Here is a 15,753-nt window from a genome sequence, read left to right as displayed (position 1 = left end):
TGAATGAAGAGAACATGTGTTTTCAGATCACTTTTCTTTGGAAAGGTTCGAAGCATCTTATAACCATTATTCATTTCTCATAATATCCCTGTGAAGTGAGTGTCCATTGTTGTGTGGCTTCTCAGCACAGGAGCATAGGAGGACTCTGACCCAAGTCAGCAAAGGAAAAAAATCCAGATTTCTAAACTTCCAGTATCAGTGTCGACATCACACTGCATCATGCCCTATTTGGGGATTGTTAATGTGGAATAAGATGTTAAATTATAAGAGAAAGATGAAAGCATTAATTCCAGCTGCTAACAAAAATTTTTAAGGTACTATGAGTGGCCTTATCTCTCAAGGAATCATGGGACACCATAGGACAATGTTTAATTTTCAGGGAAGAAATGGACTAATATGTTGTAGAAAGAACATAGCATGCAGGTAGCTCAGGGAAGAAACAGGATGTAGGTCTCAGGAAGAAACATGACGTGTGCAGGTTCTGCTGTTTGGAGCATAATTATTGAAATGACACTGCAGGTAAAATTTTTAGGTCTGGGATTGGATTTACGCAGTGGTTAAACTAAAAGCTGACTTTTTCAAATCAAGATACTCAGAATCCAAGCCAACGGTGAATTTTTTCCCTCTGAGGTCATGTGGCTTAAATAATCGCAACAGACAAGCAGAAGCATTTCCACTTAGCCAGGACCCAGAACTTACAGGAAATTACTCTTCTGCATGTCTGATCACTATGGAAATTGATTTTATACAGAGAGCTAAAAGTACACAGACCCATGACTGCGAGTCCTGCGTATCCGTACTAGTGAGCGCGGACTTTCTGCCTCAGTACTGAAACCCAGGCCTTAGCCCTGGGCCTCCTGGGTATGAGGAACAGCAGGTGGCTTTGCCCTCTGGCTGACTGTTCCCTGGTGCACTCCCACATCCTATAGGGCGACTCTGAGTGTCAATGGTCTCCAGTTCCTCGGAGCTATAAATTTGGTCACACTTAGTTAACACGGCAGGGGAGAGAATATGCTGACCACCTGGCATGATACTAGTTAGAAAAACAAGCTGTGTGTAAAGCCAGAAAGTAACCAATTGTTCATCTCTTTACAAAGTTAAAATAAATCAACAGGCTTGTGTGAAGACGGTGTTGCCCATGCCTGTATTTGCTTGCTCAGTTGATTTCCAAGGTGGGGTGACAAGAATGGGGATTATTGGATGGATCTGCTACTTGTGCCTATCAACGTGTTGCTTGATCAAGAGAAATGTCTTCATCACTTTTGGCTCCTGTCTTCAGCTCTTGAGATCCTAAAGATCACAGTCTGTCAGTGCCTCTGAAGGGAAGCACACAGCCCCAGCAATTCTCACATGAACTAAATGACAGACTTAAAGAATTGGGAAGTGCAACTAGATAGAGGTAAGGCAGCAGAAACTGCAGAGCTCAGGGTCTGGAATGGAAAATGCCCTTTTCTGGAATTCAATTTACATCTGTGTCGATGTTTACATTTAGTTTACATGTTTAAATTCCCTCTCTACATGTGGGTGGATCTCAAAGCTGTGCAGAGTTACTTATTTTCTTCCTTTTTTTTTTTTTTGAGACAGGGTCTCACTCTGTCTCCCAGGCTGGCGTGCAGTGGTGCAATCTCAGCTCATTGCAGCCTCAAACTCCTGGGCTCAAGCCATCCTCCCACCTCAGCCTCCCGAGTAGCTGAGACTACAGACACGTACCACCATGCAGGCTAATTTTTTGTACTTTTGGTAGAGATGGGATTTTACCATGTTGGCCTGGCTGGTCTCCAACTCCTAAGCTAAAAGTGATCTGACCGCCTTGGCCTCCCAAAGTGCTGGGATTACAGGCATGAGCCATGGTGCCCAGCTGATTTATTTTCTTGATCAAAACAATTCATTTGTGCTTGGGTAGATAATAAAGATTGCTGAGGTCACACTTATAAAACAAGTACTGTGTAGCTCCGTGGGGGAGTATTAGATTAAAACAAACACAGGAACATGCACACACAAACACAGTAACCGATGGGCAAGGAAAGAAGTGGCAGCTGTTACTAACACTGGAACACCAGGCAGCAAGGACACTGGCATAAGGCGTTCCACGGGGCTCTTTCACCAGGAGAGACTGCTGCTCAGGATTGTCTGGGTTTTCTTCTGAGCCCTTTTAGTTTTACCTGACAGCATCTTTCTGCCTTCCAATGCTTGCCCCTTTCACTCCCTCTGCCCCATCCAGACTCCCCAAACACCTGCCCTCCTGCATTTCCACTGCTACTTCAGAGTGTGACTTAGTGGCTAAGAAAGAAAGGTCAGACTCAACTTTCACAACCAGTCAACCAAGTCTTTTCTGTGGCAACTCTAAAGTATGCCTTGGTCGTTATTTACTCTCAAACCCACCACCACGGTCACCATCCCTGCCACAGCTCCACCTCTCCAGGTCTCTTGACTGAACCGCTCTATTGGTTTCTAATTGTTTTCCTGGCTTCCAGTCCTCTCCGCCCCCATCTCTCTGCCACACTGCCCTCAGCAGGTGTCTTTCCAATCTGTTGACGGCACTGCCTTCCTTAAGCCCGTTAGAGGTACAGGTGCCTGAAGGCTCAGAGCTGGGACTGATGGACCCTCTCTGTGTCCCCAGGACTCTGAACCTCAGCAGTGCACTTCCTACATGGATTCATAATGACTTGTTTCTGTTTCGTCTTCATTAGTTGGCTAGGAGCCTCCTAGGGCTACTCATGGGATTTATTCCTCTAGGTTCCCCAGTGTCCAGCCCAAAGCCTGGTGTGGGAGATGCTCAATAGAGAATGTTGAGTAAATCAAAGCAAGAGAACAATGCAAAGGCAGTAAGGCCTAGAGAGTGCCGGCCCCTGAACACTGACAGACTGGTCTAATCTGAAAAACCTTGCTTCATCAGAACAGTTCACGTGCCTAACAGATGTGCCCAAGGATCAGTTTGCAACAGAGGCCAAAGATTAGAGGCTCCGGGGGGTAGGTGTGGGGCCTTTGGAGACCTAGATAAAATTGGTACAATATGTCGCACAACTAACAGGGTAAACAGTCTGTTTTAATAGCTGAACTAGATTCTGAGATTAGTTAGCAGGCAAAAAGATTTTGAATTTCAAAATATATTCTGGTATACCTGCTGAAATCAATTCATTGTAAAAATGAAATCTCCTTAGCTTTTAAGGAGATTTTTTAAAAAAGAAGCTTAAGCCTGCTAGACAAAACGTGATCCTAACCAGGAGAGGTATCCCATCAAAAGGCATGTGATTGGTGATTGGAGGCCACCATTAAGACAGGGACACTGCTCTTAAGTTCCACAATTACAACAACAAAAGTCTCTTTGTGGGCTCAGTGTGCAGCCTCAATAAATATTCACAATGATAAAATCCAGGTTCCCCCAGAGCTAGAGGGCTCAGGGGCCATCCAAATGAACTCCATAACCTTATTAGGAAGAGGATTAAAAGAGAGACCTCCAAAACTAAAAATGCACTTTATTGCTTCAGTGAAAATTACTATATTTATGCCCTAAGAAGTTCTTTTGAAAGAATGCATAGTCACCACTCAGAAACAGACTTTGGTAACAGTCTAAGAAAGTAATACACCATTTCTATTAATTTTCTTTTTTTCTCGGTTTTAGTTCCTAAGGAAACTGCTTCATTCTGTGAGAGGACCTGAAAAGTTATTCCGGGGTAGTTACGAAGAAAAGGAAAAAATATATCCTGCAGGTAAACTGTCTTCTTGATCTTAACAGCCACATGTGATGGGATTTTTGCATGAAGAAATCCCATATGTCTGGTTTTTTTTTTTCAAGACAGTAAATCTGAAAACATTTCAGACCTCCCAAAACAAGCCACATTTCCTTTGAGCAGCCTCCTGAAACACTTAGACAAAGTTTTATCCAGGGAGACTGCGTGGGGCCTTGGAAATCTTGGCCAATTTCTAAGGCCCCACGCAACCTCCATGGATAAGATTTCTTCAGCATCAAAAGGCATGAACATGAAAAGGTAGAAACAAAGAAATTTATCAAATATGTGTATGTTAATCCTTTATGATGCCTGGCTTGCTTTATGTGTGTGTATAGTGGGCATAAAAACACAGTTAGTGAAGTAAGATCTACTGTTTGATAGCACAGTTGGGTGTTTAAAGCTAACAGTAGTTTGTTGCATTGTTCAAAATTGCTGGAAGAGAGGAAGTGAAATGTTCCCAACATAAAGAAGGGGTGGATGTCTGGGGTGACTGATGTCCCAGCTGCCCTGGTCTGATAATTCCACATGGTATGCATGCACCAAAATACCACATGCACCCACAAATACAGACCACTATTAAGTATTGAAAAACCTGACTAACAATAATACTTCCACTATTGAAGAAAGAATTTGGAGCCACTCTGAATGGAAGGTGAAAGAGAAGTTTACACAGAAAAAGCCAAACAAAAACCCAATGCTTAGAACAAAACCTCCACGTCCTCATGAGCCCTGGATCCTCTCCTGAATCTGCATGTCATCTCCTGCACCTAGTCTGGTAGCATAAGCCCTGACACTGTACCCTGGAGACACCCAATTCACACTGCCTATAAGACAGGCTCATCAACATGGAGGTTACTGGCCCTGCATGAATCTAAGTCTATGTCTGTGTCAAAGAATTCATTTCCACACTTGAAAATCTGTTCCATGCATAAAAACATAGCTAAAACTGTGGGTCAGAAATGAGGCAAGCAATGTTAACTCTTCTTCAAAAAATGTTTAATTTCTCAAGATGCCTCCGTTTAATGTTTGAATACCAATTTTGCTATTAGAAATTATGTTGGCCAGGCGCAGTGGCTCACGCCTGTAATCCCAACACTTTGGGAGGCCAAGGCGGGCAGATCACGAGGTCAGGAGATCGAGACCATCCTGGCTAACACAGCAAAACCCCATCTCTACTAAAAATACAAAAAATTAGCCGGGCGTGGTGGCGGGTGCCTGTAGTCCCAGCTACTCGGGAGGCTGAGGCAGAAGAATGGCTTGAATCCAGGAGGTGGAGCTTGCAGTGAGCCAAGATCGTGCCACTGCACTCCAGCCTGGGTGACAGAGTGAGACTCAGTCTCAAAAAAAAAAGAAATTATGTTTCAGGGTATTCACTTTTTAACGCCTAAATCAAGATAGGAAATTAGGAGAGGGTTGGAATGAGCGTATTTTAACCCCAAACATTGGTTCTAGGACCCCTCTGCAAACCCTGTCGGTGGTCAGCCAGCCTAAAACTGGATACCTCCAAAAATGAAAATCTCCCTCCTTCCAGGGCAGTGAGCTGGTGCTGAGCAGTGTACTGAAAAAACACGGGCCAGATCCAGATGGGCCTAATTCCATCTATGCTGTTTTGCTTGCTGAGTGATCTTGGAGTCTCAGTTTCCCCATTTGTAACATAGTAGATAAGAGCACAGGTTCTAGAGCCAGACTGCTAGGGCTAAAATCCCAGCCTGCTGCATACAGCTGTGAGATCCTGGGCAGCTTACTCAGCCTCTCAGTATCTTGGTCTTCTTGTTGGTATAATCGGGATAAAAACATCATGGACCAAATAGTGTTGTTTTGAGGATTAAATGAGTGTCTGTATGTGCTCAACTTCAGTGTTGGCTTATAATAATCACTATCATGATGATGCTGAACAGCACTGTAGTAAGAGTTAAATGATTTCTGTAACTAGATCCTGGATCCAGTGCCTGATACACAGAGGATTATAATTTATCTACACCAATCATTAATTGAACACCTACTTTTAAAACATATGCTAGCTCCTTTAATCCTCTCTAAAACCCTGATAGGTTAAAAAACTAAAATTTGGGGGGATTATGTGACTTGCTCCAAATGTCACAGTTAAGAAGTGGCAATCCCAGCACTTTGGGAGGCCAAGGCGGGTGGATCACTTGAGGTCAGGAGTTTGAGACCAGCCTGGCCAACATGGCGAAACCCCAACTCTACTAAAAATACAAAAATTAGTGGGGTGTGGTGGCACACCCCTGTAATCCCAGCACTTTGGGAGGCTGAGGCGGGCGGATCACCTGAGCTGAGGAGTTCAAGACCAGCCTGGCCAACATGGTGAAACCCTGACTCTACTAAAAATACAAAAATTAGGCGTCGTGGATGCCTGTAGTCCCAGCTACTTGGGAGGCTGAGGCAGGAGAATCACCTGAACCTGGGAGGCGGAGTTTGCAGTGAACTGAGATCTTGCCACCACACTCCATCCTGGGTGACAGAGTGATACTCCATCTCAAAAAAACAAACAAAAGAAGTGGCACAGCTGGGTTTAAAAATCTAGGAGAGCCTGATTTATATCCCAAGCTCTTACTACTATACTATATTTTTTCTTTTAATTAAACAGTATTTCCTTGCATTAAGCCACATTAACTGGAGCTACCCTGAGTTTTCTAACCTTCCTCTCCTCCATTCTTTCTTCAGCAGCAAAGGCCACAGATTGCGCTTGGGTTGCCTCCCATATCACTTTCGGGGCTCCTGACTTTGGGGATCTTCAGTCGTGCACACTGGCTCCCAATATCCACTGGGGCTCATCCCAAAGTTTGGCTGATGATCCTGTACTCCCACTGGCAGAACTAGGTCCCTGCCTCTATTAGACAGAAAGACTGAGCTTTCTAGGCTGTGACAAGCCAACCAATGGCAATGTCATTTTTAACATTAAAACTGGGCTCTTAATTCCTAAATTGGTCCTTACCTTTTTTCTTCTGGAATGTTCTCCAGTAGCATTTGAAGGAAATCCTGGGATTAAAAAAAGCAAACCATTAAAGATGTCCATCAATAAATAACTCTGCCTGGAACCATGCCAGAGGCTGAGTGCTCCCAGCTACTGACAGTTCACCTGCTAGAGAAGCTAGACCTATGCTGACTTAAAAGACTATAGACTCAATTTATTAATTTCCCAGGGTTTCAATCAAATCATTGAAAGAGATCTGTTTTGTAAAAACCAAGAACACATTAAAAAGTGGAATGTTTATTATTCTGACCTAATCCAACAGTCTATTTTGTTTTGTGTTTAGCCATTTTCAAAAGGCTGGCCATCAAGTAAAGCATTATCCCTCTCTACTCCCCCATTGCCTCCAATTCCTGAACCTTCCCTAGAGATTCCTGTACTCCTAGAGTCTAGGAACTAACTGCAACTCTCTTGTGTTGCTCTACCAAATGGTAAAGATAAATATCAAGATGATAAATATGCCATCAAGGAACAAAGATGTCCACAACTCCAAGCGTGGCTCACAAGCCCCTGCCTCCATCTGTAGCCTCTCCTCATGCCCTTGTACAAGTCCTTGGTCACTGGACATTTGAGATGTTTAGTTTTTTAAACCTAAAGGCATGGCTTACACACACATACACACATGCACATTTTATTTTCCTTTACTATGGAAAATTTCAAGCACAATCAAAAGTAGACAAAACTTTCACATACCCATCAATGCACAGCCCATCCTGCCCTATCCACTTTCCCTCTTCCTGTGTTATATAGAACCAAGTCCCAAACATTACATAATTTCATCAATAAAGGTTTTAGTAAATATCTCTTATTTACTCTTAAAACATACCACAAAAGCATAAAGACCTAAAAAATTCGAATATGAATGTTCGTTTATATTTAATTTGTACTGTGAATATTGTGACCCCCTTTTCCAGCCCATTTCATTCTGGAATCTTGATTTGTTCTTAACTAGGGTTGTCAAATAAGAAGAGATGCCCAGTAAAATTGGGGGCATAATTATATTAAAAAATTATTTGCTATTAAACTGAAATTTGAATTTTACTGATTTTTCTGTTCTGTATTTTTATTTGCTAAGTGTGTAATCCTAGTGTCAACCTTTCCTCATCTGAAGATTTAATAAGATATACTTTGTATACTTTGGATAAATACAGAACATGAAACAAACAAGAACAATATTTAACTTTCTTGGAACTTGATGATATTCAGTAACAAGATCTATACTTGAAGTTTTTATTTTAATAAATAGAAAATAATCTTTTAAAATGGGTCTGCCCAAACATGACAGACAAGAGTCACTCCAGACTAAGCCCTCCCAATAGAACCAAGTCTGCAAATACAGACTCCACACAAGACTCTGATGACACCCATTTAACTGCAGACTGAAGCCTACCAGTAGAACCAAGTCTGCAAATACAGACTCTACACAGGACTCTGATGACACCCAGTTAACTGCAGACCGAAGCCTCCCAATAGAACCAAGTCTGCAGACACAGACTTCACACAGGACTCTGATGAGACCCATTTAACTGTGAGATGGAAGCAGTAGCACAGATCTTCACGTTACAGAACAGCTAGAATTACAGAGGAATAGAAATCTGCAAACCATTTGTATGACAAGGTGTTCTTCTTCTATCATCACACAGAAATACAGCTACCACTACACTAGTGAAGCTGGCTGTCTGATTTCTACATGTTCATGGGTGGTCACAGTCCATTTCTTCCGGAGACAAAATCTCCCCATTAAAAGCATTAATGAAATATTTATTTCTTGTAATGTCTGTTCTCCTTCTGAGACTTTACTTGTTTATTGCTGTTTGACGTGAAATAACAATACAAACAGTAATAAAACTAATGTTTAAAAAAATGGACCACGCAAAGAAAATGGGAGCGGGGGGACAACCCCAAACTGACTGATGCCTCACAAATGAAGTCGTTCCTTGCACCTGCAGTGGATATATAGAGAAAAATACCAAAGGAAACAAGAGCAGTATTTAGAATGCAAAGAATTATTTGTGCTTAAGGTTCTTAGTTATCATTTTTATTACTTAAAAATTATTTTGCAAAAAAGTTGAATTAGACATTTATTTATCACGATCTAATATATTATTTTATAAATTTAATATCTTAATAGATAGCTTTGTAGATTAATTTCTCACTGGCTTGTGGATAGGATTTTTGATTCTTAAAAATCCAAGTCCTTGTAGGGGCCGGGTGCGGTGTCTCACGCCTGTAATCCCAGAACTTTGGGAGGCCAAGGCGGGCAGATCACAAGGTAAGGAGTTCGAGACCAGCCTGGCCAACATAGTGAAACCCCGTCTCTACTAAAAATACAAAAAATTAGCTGGGTGTGGTGGTGGGCACCTGTAATACCAGCTACTTGGGAGGCTGAGGCAGGAGAATTGCATGAACCTGGGAGGCGGAGGTTGCAGTGAGCCGAGATCGCGCCATTGCACTCCAGCCTGGGCGACAGTGAGAGACTCCGTCTCAAAAAAAAAAAAAGTCCAAGTACTTGTAATGATAACTTTTTACTAAGTTTACTTCATTATCTCCTTGTAGCCTATACTAATTTATCCTATATTTGCCTGGTAATTTATGCTCAATTATATGGGGGGAAATTAACATTAACTCAATGGCAACGGGGGGAATTTAATTGGATGAGAAGCAGGAAATTCAGAGTTAACCTTAATTCTGCCCTTTTGCATTTTCCAGTTACAATCGGATCCTTCTGTACAGGATTGCAGAGCACAAGTATCCAGAATTGGGTGTTGAGTTCAGGGTAAGCGCAGGAGGCCCCGGAAACCCTGCTTCATGTTGAAGGAAGATGGTTGTCCTGCCTCCCAGGGGGCTGTGATCCTGGAGCACCTGCCTCTTCCTACCTCAGAGCTCAGGCCTGCAGGCAACAGAGCAGTGAGCTGGAGGCTGCCAGTGATGCTGGGGATGGCAGGCCCAGGGGATCGCAAAATCCTAATGCCTTGGGCATCTCTAAGACATGGGGCTGCATTCCCACAGGCTATGGGAATGTCTTTCTATAGCGTTCGATATTCTTCTGTTCTGTGTCCCATTCAAGATAGCTGGTCTCATCCAGGCAGTCTCTGTACCATCTATCAATGGAATTAACCCACTGGCCCTTCTTACTCCTGTCATAGATTCCATCTTTAACCATGAAACACTAGTTTTCCTGTTTCTTTTCATAAATTGGCATGTACCTCTAAAGTGGACTTATGACAGAAGCTTTTTCCACTTTCTACAGCACAAGAAAATAAAAAGAAAAATGTCTCTTATGATTATTCCTTCCTGCACCACCTCTTTTCAATTCTTTCGTCTGTCTTCTTTCTTTCCTACAGTGTACTGGCAGTTTTGTGAAAACAAATTATAAATCTTATTTGGACAAGGAAGACTTTTTTCATAGCTGATTCTAGAATAATTTAGAATAATTTGACAAAGTTAGCTAGCAACAAATAGTAGGGGCCCCAGTTTGTCACCTCTGCAGTGTGCCTGAAAATAAATTAAAACCAAAGCCCACCCCCACTCCCCAAAATCTACTGATAAAACAATAGATTTATTTGAATCTATGAAGGGGATGAAATTCTATCTGGACCCTTGGCAATGGTTACAAGCCCACACTCCAATCAGAAAATACATTCCTTTAGAATTTTTTTTCATTTCCTACTGTCCTAATAATCTATATGCCAATCAGGTCCATCGCATACAGCTTGTTTTGATTAACACCTAACAACACTAAATTAAATACTACACATTTTTGAAAAACTAACACTGATTTTGGCACATGGCTAATTTGGTAACTATTTTTTAGTCCTGGTGAAAGTATTCAACAGAAAGCAGGTACATGTAGATTCTACTGGATAAACTGACACCGGCTTGACTATTACATGGGGCTAGCAATTTCTGTCAAGTATTTTATGAATAATTATCATGTTCATAGGGAAGGGGTGGGAGGTAGTAGAGGCAAAACAAAATATTGAAGGAAGGACAGGATTGGCAAGATAAAAACTGAGAAGAAATGAAATTGTCAGGAAGAAGTTATTGTTACATTCAAGAGTGGGCTTTTAGTGGGGGCTACAAAGATGATAATATTGGCCGGATGCGGTGGCTCACGCCTGTAATCCCAGCACTTTGGGAGGCCGAGGTGCGCGGATCATGAGGTCAGGAGGTCGAGACCATCCTGGTTAACACAGTGAAACCCCATTTCTACTAAAAAATACAAAAAGTTAGCCAGGCGTGGTGGCGGGCGCCTGTAGTCCCAGCTACTCGGGAGGCTAAGGCAGGAGAATGGCGGGAGAATGGCGTGAACCCGCAAGGCGGAGCTTGCAGTGAGCCGAGATCACGCCACTGCACTCCAGCCTGGGTGACAGAGTGAGACTTCGTCTCAAAAAAAAAAAAAGATGATAATATTGAAATGCTGGACAGGGAGGGCATTTGGAAGGGAAAGGATTAAGATGTAAATTGGAAAAGGAAGAACTTTAGGGACTTCTGAGTAAAAAAACTGGATCATAGACCTTCATCATCAATAACTAACTAGCAATTTACACAAAAACACAAACCATTAAAGTAATTAAAAATGTAAGCAGCAGCATTCAAACAAGGACAGCCTCATGGCATAAACTTCAAGAAGATGCAACTAAGGAAGAAATCTAAGATTCAAACACAGCTTCTAACTCTCCCTCTGCACTGACCCCCAGCCTCATGCTTAGCAGTAGCAGTACTGGTGAACTGCACAAACCCTGCAAATTCTCACAAATATCCACACATTTGGGAAAAAATAGGAATATCTTTATCTGTCTTCTTTTTTGCCTGTGGAGGGGCTGGAAGTGTTTGCTGGCAAGAGATGAGTAAAACGTGGGAAATAAACAACTGAGGATGACTCTCTTCGGTGAACTGCTCATGTTCTAGGGCTGTCACCTAAATTGGAGGAACAATATTAATTGAGAGGGAATTAATTAATATTAACACAGTGGGAAAAAGCTGCACCCATATTAGGTCACAAGAATCTTGGCAGGGGACATTTAACAAGTTTTCAAGAGCAGCACAGCCACATTTTCCCAACAAAGGCTGTATGCAACTCCAGTGGAGCTTCTCTCCTCCTCCCCTGTACACATAACATCCAAGTTTCAAACTGTAGCTCAGAGGGAGAGAAAAACAGTCATAGCACAAGTTGGAAAAGGAATCAAAGATAATGTTCCAATATATATGAGAATAAACGAAAGGTCAGGAGAGTGCTACCCAAGCTGAGAATGAGCAAAAAGAAACGTACGGCAACCATGCAAACTAACACAACAACAACTCACATAGAAAGAAAGCAGCATAACACATAAAAGATAAGAAATCCCGCCTTGAAGAAAACATAATCCAAGGAATAGAAGAAAATGCTCCATGAATATTTTACACTATAAAATAAATTAACAGCTACAGAAAAAATAAAAACATAAATTTGGTCAAATGAAAGCTCAAAGATAAGTTGACAAAACAACAAAATGAAATGAACATAGAGATTTCATGGCAAAGGTAATAAATTAAGGACCAGTACAGGAGCACTAATAGAAACGTCAAGGAAAAGAACAGACATTAAGGAAAATAACACTAACAATAAAGGGGTTGCTTCGGATTAATACAGGTCATGAAGAAGAAAAAGACAAACGCAATTGGAAAATAACAGGTATAGAGGACAAAGATGACATAACACAAGGAAAACTGGTAACCTTGAAATCCAGAACCCTGCAAGGGGGAAAAACGAATTCAAAAATACAATGAAGACATACTTATTGAAAGAGGAAAGAATAGAATCTAGGACTAAAAATAAAAATGCACACTATTTTTCCAGGGGGAAAAAAGATAGAAAACCATAGACACCAAGCCATTTCCTGATAAAATTACTAAACTTCAAAGATAAGGAAAGAATTCTTCTGTCATCTAAGAGGCAGAAAGGGGGAAAAGTAGGATGACTGCAAAAGTTTCCACAGCAGGATTTAATGCCAGAAAGCAGCTGAGCCATGTCTAAAAAGTTTTGAGGGCATGAAAATGTGACCCAAGAATATTATATCCAGTCAGTTTATAATTCAAATATAAAGACAACAGGCAAGCATTCTTTCTTTTTTTTTGTGAGACAGAGTCTCGCTCTGTCGCCCAGGCTGGAGTGCAGTGGCGCGCAATCTCGGCTCACTGCAAGCTCCGCCTCCCAGGTTCACGCCATTCTCCTGCCTCAGCCTCCCGAGTAGCTGGGACTACAGGTGCCCCCCACCACGCCCGGCTAATTTTTTGTATTTTTAGTAGAGACAGGGTTTCACCGTGTTAGCCAAGATGGTCTCGATCTCCTGACCTCGTGATCTGCCCACTTTGGCCTCCCAAAGTGCTAGGATTACAGGCATGAGCCACCGCACCCAGCCCACAAGCATTCTTAAGCAGTAAGAACTCAGAAATAGAGCCTGTGAGTCTGCAACGAATACAAATTTGATAATGAAATTCAGCCAGCAAAGAGCTGAATCAAAATAAAATATTCATGAAAAAAGGTAAAATAACTGGTGGTAAATACTGAAATCCTTTAACAAGCCAAGATTACACAACTGTGAAAATTATGGTTATAGTCAATTTTGTAAATGAAATAAATCTTAATATATAAAAATAATAATTAAGAAAAATTTAGAATTAAGGGGAAAGTAGTTAAAGTACATAACTATTTAATTCCTCATCTTTTTTTTTTTTCCCTGAGATGGAGTCTCGTTCTGTCCCAGGCTGGAGTGCAGTGGCGTGATCTCGCCTCACTGCAACCCCCGCCTCCTGGGTTCAAGCTATTCTCCTGCCTCAGCCTCCTGAGTAGTTGGGATTACAGGCACTCACCACCAATGCCCAGCTAATTTTTGTATTTTTAGTAGAGACGGGGTTTCACTATGTTAGCCAGGCTGGTCTCGAACTCCTGACCTCATGATCCACCTGCCTCAGCCTCCCAAAGTGCTAGGATTACAGGCGTGAGCCACCGTGCTCAGCCAATTCCTCATCTTTTACAGTAGTGAATAAACTGATGTTTTCTACAAATGGAATATATAGGTAAAGGGAAAAAATAATTTCAACCTCTTAATTCTTTTATAATAATGTTTCTTAACCATAAAAAATTCTTTTAGAAAATAATCTTTCTTACATTTATCAAGTTTGGGAAGTTATCTCCACTTTAGTTGCTTTTTCATTCATTAAATTCAAGTAAAAGAAAATTTAAAACACTTCATTAAAATGCACATATAATATAATCCTATTTTTATAAAATTATTTCTGTCCAGTGACATCAATGTCTGTATACACACATATGCCATATATACATACATACACAGATACATGTATATATATCATGTATAACATATAAACATTGAGGGATAAATAGTATGATTTCTGGAGTGTCATTCACACAATATTAATTATAGGTATTTCTGGGTGGTGGGATTTTGAGTAATGTTTCACATTCTTTGTATTTTTCTGCATTGCTTATAATTTTTTATAATGAATATATGCCAGGTGGAAAAGCAATAATTTCCAAAGTTAATACAAAGCTACAGTAATCAAGACAATATGATACTAGCACAAGAATAGAAATAATGATCAATGGAATCAAATTGGGAGTCCAGAAGTGAATGCTTACATTAATCATCAACTAATTTTTGGCAAGGGTACCAAGGCAATTCAATGGAGGGAAAGAACAGTCTTTTTAACAAATGGTTTATGGGACAACTGGATATTCACATGCAAAAAAAAATTAAGTTGGACTGTAATCGTCACAACATATATAAAAATTAATTCATCACACCTGTAATCCCATCATTTTGGGAGGCTGAGGTGGGTGAATCACGAGATCAGGAGATCGAGACCATCCTGGCTAACATGGTGAAACCCCGTCTCTACTAAAAATACAAAAAATTAGCCAGGCGTGGTGGCGGGCACCTGTAGTCCCAGCTACTCGGGAGGCTGAGGGAGGAGAATGGCGTGAACCCAGGAGGCGGAGCTTGCAGCGAGCCGAGATCGCGCCACTGCACTCCAGCCTGGGTGACAGAGCGAGACTCCGTTTCAAAAAAAAAACAAAACAAAAACAAAAACATTAATTCAAAACAGATTAGAGGACTAAATATAAGAGCTAATGCAATAAAACTCTTAAAAAAAAAAATAGGAGTGAATCTTTGTGACCTTTAATGAAGCAACAGTTTCTTAGTTATGACACTTAAAGCATAATAAACCAAAGAGAAAATAGATACATTGGACTTCATCAAAATTAAAAACTTTTGTGCTCTAAAGGACACCATCAAGAGAGTAAAAACACAAAACATAAAATAAAACAAAATATCTGAAAATCATAGCTCTGATAAGGGACTTATATCCAAATAAAGTAGTCTTAAAACTCAATAATAAAAGACAATCAAAATTTTAAAATCAGCAAATAATCTGAATAAACATTTCTCCAAAGAAGAAATGGCCCATAATCACATAAAAAGTGCTCAAAATCATTAGCCATCACAGAACGCAAATCAAAACCATCATGAGCTATAATTTCACACCCACTAGGATGGCAATAATAAAAAATCCAGAGGGCATTAAGTGTTGGCAAGTGCGTGAAAAAACTGGAACCCTTGTGCATTTCTGGTGGGAATGTAAAATGGCACAGCCAATATGCAAACAGTATGGCAATTCTTCAACAAGCTAAACACAGAATTATTGTATAACCCAGCAATTCCACTTCTGGGTATATACTGAAAATAACTGAAAGCAGAGACTTGAACAGATATTTTATTCACTAATGGTCACAGCAGTATTATTCACAATGGCCAAAAGATGAAAAAAATGCAAATGTTCATGAAAGAATTAACAGGTAAACAAAATGTGATATATACATGCAATGGAGCATTCAGCTTTAAGAAGGGAAGAAATTCTGGTACATGCTGCAACATGGATGACCTCTGAAGACATTATGCTAAGTGAAGTAAGCCACATACAAAAGGACAAATACTGTGTAGTTCCACTTACATGAGGTACCTAGAG

At 40.8% G+C, this 15,753-nt stretch overlaps 1 protein-coding gene across 12 annotated transcripts in view; it reads right to left on the bottom strand.

Annotated features, from left to right (window-relative positions):
- Window positions 1-15,753, bottom strand: part of AOPEP (aminopeptidase O (putative)) — a 362,088-nt gene that overhangs the window by 112,440 nt on the left and 233,895 nt on the right. For 11 of the 12 annotated variants that reach the window (XM_055349953.2, XM_055349961.2, XM_063696576.1 and 8 more), the window contains one exon: window positions 6,688-6,731. The exons of the other annotated variant lie outside the window; for it this stretch is intronic. In XM_055349953.2, coding sequence (XP_055205928.2) covers window positions 6,688-6,731 — 44 coding nt within the window. The remainder of the gene's footprint in view (window positions 1-6,687; window positions 6,732-15,753) is intronic. 12 annotated transcript variants of the gene reach the window in all.

The sequence above is a fragment of the Gorilla gorilla genome, chromosome 13, assembly GCF_029281585.2.
Source record: "Gorilla gorilla gorilla isolate KB3781 chromosome 13, NHGRI_mGorGor1-v2.1_pri, whole genome shotgun sequence".
In the NCBI taxonomy this organism is placed as follows: Eukaryota; Metazoa; Chordata; class Mammalia; order Primates; family Hominidae; genus Gorilla; species Gorilla gorilla.
Note: the sequence above shows the minus strand (reverse complement) of the source record. Positions and strands in the feature narration are given on the sequence as shown.